General features: G+C 36.7%; 1 protein-coding gene across 1 annotated transcript; it reads right to left on the bottom strand.

The window, feature by feature from the left end:
• Positions 1–2,248: 2,248 nt before the first annotated feature.
• LOC132291129 (putative pentatricopeptide repeat-containing protein At1g53330) lies at positions 2,249–4,430 on the bottom strand (the record flags this gene model as incomplete). The annotated part of the gene is made up of 1 exon (XM_059790240.1): positions 2,249–4,430. A coding segment is annotated over one exon (759 nt), but the record flags the coding sequence as incomplete, so codon positions are not given.
• Positions 4,431–4,438: the final 8 nt, after the last annotated feature.

The following is a 4,438-nucleotide window of genomic DNA, read 5'->3' on the forward strand; positions in this document are numbered from 1 at the left end:
AAAGTTAAAAGTTATATTGATTTGGTACTCTCAAATATAGTTATATATATATATATATTTTTTAGATGGTGGTACTAATATACACATGCCTCCATGGAGATTTAAACCCTGACCTCCCTTTGAAAAGTAAAGGTCTGATACCGTTGAGTCACTGACCTATTGATTAGTTAAAAAACTCTTCATTTGTGAATCTTCAATATCAATATCGTTTTAACTAAATTTGTGATTACGAAATTTTATAGTTAGATTTCATAATAAATTTGCATGTAATGTGTCTTCTGTGTCATCTAAGTGAGACCCATCTATGTTTAGTCACAATATAGGTAGATTACATGTGTCCGGCATTAATTTCGTCCTTATAATTAAAGTCGGATTCGGATTTTATAGCAATTTGATATTAAAACACAAATTTGAATACTAATTTGTATGTATTCACTCTAATCAAACTCCGTTTACTGTGCAATTTGAAGGTTGGGACGGCAAGGAAACCAGGCAAGGGCACATATCAAATACAGTCTGCTACTGTTGTAATATTCATCAACTTTACGAAAAAAAATTCTTTACTCAAAACATGTGGAAATATGAATACTTTTAGTGATGAATTGCCTGAATTTCAATGGTGATTTGGGTCGGTGTTTATAGCGACTGCACTGATACGGCCAAAAAACAAAGGTTATGAAAACGACCCATCAGAAGCACACACCCTTAACTAGTGAATTACATACTGACAAGGTTATGAAAACGACCCATCAGAAGCACACACCCTTAACTAGTTAATTACATACTGACCTGATACATATTTTAGTCAATATATTATTTTTATAATATTTCAAAAAAATAAAAAATAATAATTATAGTGGGTGTTTCATTTAGTCAAACAAATCCCTTTTCTTTTGTGTTACTGTCGCATATAATATACAAATTCGTATTAATTATCACTTGTTTGGAAATTATGGGTTTAAAAGATGAACAATTTAAAAAGTTGCCAATGGAAAGAGAAAGACTTTAACATTTGTAAATTAAGTCACATAGAATGTGAGTGAAATTGTGGAGTGTAAAAGTGGGAGCGACTACTCGCTTAGAAGTAGCGTAACGTATCGTAAGAGTTCTTACATTAGTTTTCTTACAAGTGGAAAACTAGGATTGGATATGATAGTTTTTTTTCGTATCAGAAAATATCGTGACAAAAAAAAAAAACTGTTTTGTGGTTGACTTTAGTATAATTAATGCAATGCTGGTTCAGCACAAGAGGATAGGACAATGGAAGCAGACAAAAGAGGCATTGATAAGTCAACCATGATAACAAGTCAGATTACTTACTATATTAAGCGATCAATAATAGGTTCAATATCATAGTAGAATGGAAGAACAATTCTATATAACAGGGACTGCAGAACTAAGATTTTGCCCCTGAAAAGGCCAGTGCAACTAAGATTTGGCTTGATATAATTAAACAAAATTGGAATCCTATGGAGAGCATCTTCTGTTTACCAGTATAGAAAAGCAATATTGGACCACTCCCAAGGCGGCTGGTCCGTGACATGGATGTCCTAACAAAAGCTTATAACCAAAGCCATTTTAGTAATGCATGTTGAATTAGTAGATACAGATGTACCTGCTGTCCAACCGGATTTAGCCGGCCTGCACAGGATGCCTCAACCCCAAATCCATTTTGCACACAGCACTAGCAGCCTCAAGCATTTACCAGATCCATTTTGCACACAGCAGCCTCAAGCATTTCCCAGATCCATTTTGCAGACAGCAGCCAAGGCCCACCTGAACTGTGTTCGCTTTCGTAGCTTTCAACCATGTTTTTACCTAAAAATAGCCGATCTTAAGCCCGGTTTACCTGCTTATAATACAACAACGAACTGTGTAATAATGATAATAAAACAAATAGTACAGCAAGGAGGAAAATTGATTATGACAAAAAGAAATCACAATACAAACCATGTACATGCCTCCAACCATGGAATCACAACATTTTTATTGGTAGAGTACCATCTCTACTCCAAGTTATATACATGACACAAGATAGGTTTGGAGTTGCCTCCCATTTCCCAATATGGGTTAGAGAAGCAAGTGCCAAGGCTGTGCGAAGCCGCCTATCAAACTTTCCCGTGCTCCTGTTGAGGACAATAATTCTCATCTTCTGCCTAGATTGAAACTCAGAACAGTGTCTAGATAAGATAGCCAATGAAATGCAACATGTCACATAGTTAATTCCTTCCATTAACAGTGAGAATGGTGCCATAAGAATTGATCTGAAATTTATTACAAGGCGTTGTAAACATTGCTGCACATGTAATGAACATGTATGTACTAAAAACTAAGAAAAAGTTGACATTTCTAATGTAAATGATTCAGTAGATTTTAATAAAATTATTGAATTGTAATGTAGAACTATTTGGTCAAAATAATCTCTTCAGAGAAATGCATAATCCTCCCATTACAATTTTTTTTATACAAAAAAGCTTACAACATCACATACTTGTCACCAAGATCCTCTAACCAGATTGATGCCACTGCAAGAGCTGAAACAAGTGGATTGGTTTCACCATGAGTTTGTGAATGGCAGATAGTTAAGAAGCTACCTCGGTGACAGGTTCAAAATATACTAGACCCTCTAAAGCCTTTGCTGCTGTTGACACAGATGGCCTTCCATACTATAGTCATGAGATGGCACAACACATCTTTATGGCATAACAATTAGATAGACACCTGAGAGGAGTCCAAATTCTTCTGCGCTCGAGATTTCCAGGATCTCAACACCAAAGCTGTAAGTATCATTGCCCTTCATCAATTGGGAATAGACCCTGAACTTCCCTTTGATACAGTCTGTAACCGCGACTTCAAATTCTACTCAATCAATTTCACTTGTACAAAATCAGAAACTCAGATGTCCAAAACCCCAATTAGGGGATATTATGGGCCTCAATATTAAACTGAAGTACATTTGTACCGAAATGCACATGAAGATTTTAGATTCCCTTAGCTAAGCAAGGATTTCTTCCACCTAGTCTCCCAACTAAGTGTTGGTGCTTCTTTGGTGAACCATCAATTTAGACAAAGACCCCTTACACATGTAGTCACAAAGGAGGAGCCTAATCAAAATCTCACCAAAATGCCCAATCAAATTTAGTAGATTAAAATGGTGAAGGCTGCCTAAGGTCATTGACCATGCTAGAAATTATTCCTTTCCCTTGTGTTACATTAGAACCCAAGTGTTCCATGAATTCATCCCATTTCCCAAAATTCATCTCCTTTTTCGTCTTCTACATTCTACAACCCTTTATCCTGACAATGTTCTTTTCTGGAATGGTACATAAAAATAGCATGCTCTAGTAATAGTAAGGCCAGCAGAAAGAGAAGGTGCTAACTTCAAATAAAAGATTATTCCTTTGTATGTGGTCTTGAAGTAATAGCCAGTAATTTATGTAACTCTGATGGATCATGTATCGGACTATCAGCACCACATTCTCCTGTGGTTCCAAAGGTGCTTCACTCAAGAACATCACCATGTCTAAGTCTATAGCACCCAAATTTCAAGCAGCAAGAACATAAGGATAGGTTTAAAGATGCATACCAATGCATGATAATGAACTTCAACACAGTAAAAGTCTGCCAATAGCTATACACAACCAACTTAATCTAATTGGCAGATCACCACTTTATGCCATTAACAAAGTATCAAAAAGCTCAGAGGCATTGGGCATCTTATCTTTCTTGCACACTGCAGGGATCACAATCCTCCATGTACCAACATCAAGAAAACTTCCTTCTGCCAAACTATCTAAAACTCTGAAGAACAACTTCATATCCCCTTCTTGAAACAACCTATGCGCAAATTTATTTATACTTTCAGCACGAGGAGCATAACCTTTGAAAATCATCTCCTCCAAAATAACTGCCGCTTCCTTGAACTGCATCCCACTGCATAGCGCATCAAAGAGCATCCTGTAGGTTACTACATCTGGAGCACACCTCCGCCTCGGCATATCTTCAAACAATTCATTTGCTTCTCTCAGTTTCTCCTCCCTACAAAACCCACCAATAATTATATTATAACTAATGACATCCGGTTTACACCCCTTCTCCTCCATCTCATTTAGAACACCAAAAGCTGAATCAAAATCCTTCTCTTTACAGAACCCATAGATCAATGCATTATAAGTTACAGTATCAAGTTTGCACCCATTTTTCTTCATCTCCTCCAACATCTCAAAAGCCTCCCCCTTCCGACCAACCTTGAAAAGCGCACTGATTAAAGTGGAATAAATCATCGAATCCAAGTCTAGTTTATTTTCCAACATCTCATCCTTAAGCTTAAAAGCCGAACTCCACTCATTTACCTTGCAGAGCCCTTTAATTAGTGATGCATAAACAGAAGCACTGGGTTTGACATCGAAAACTCTCACCATGTCCTCTTTCAACCTAA

The sequence above is a fragment of the Cornus florida genome, unplaced genomic scaffold (genome assembly GCF_030987335.1).
Source record: "Cornus florida cultivar Cherokee Brave unplaced genomic scaffold, ASM3098733v1 CherokeeBrave_3.0.0_Hap2_scaffold_331, whole genome shotgun sequence".
In the NCBI taxonomy this organism is placed as follows: Eukaryota; Viridiplantae; Streptophyta; class Magnoliopsida; order Cornales; family Cornaceae; genus Cornus; species Cornus florida.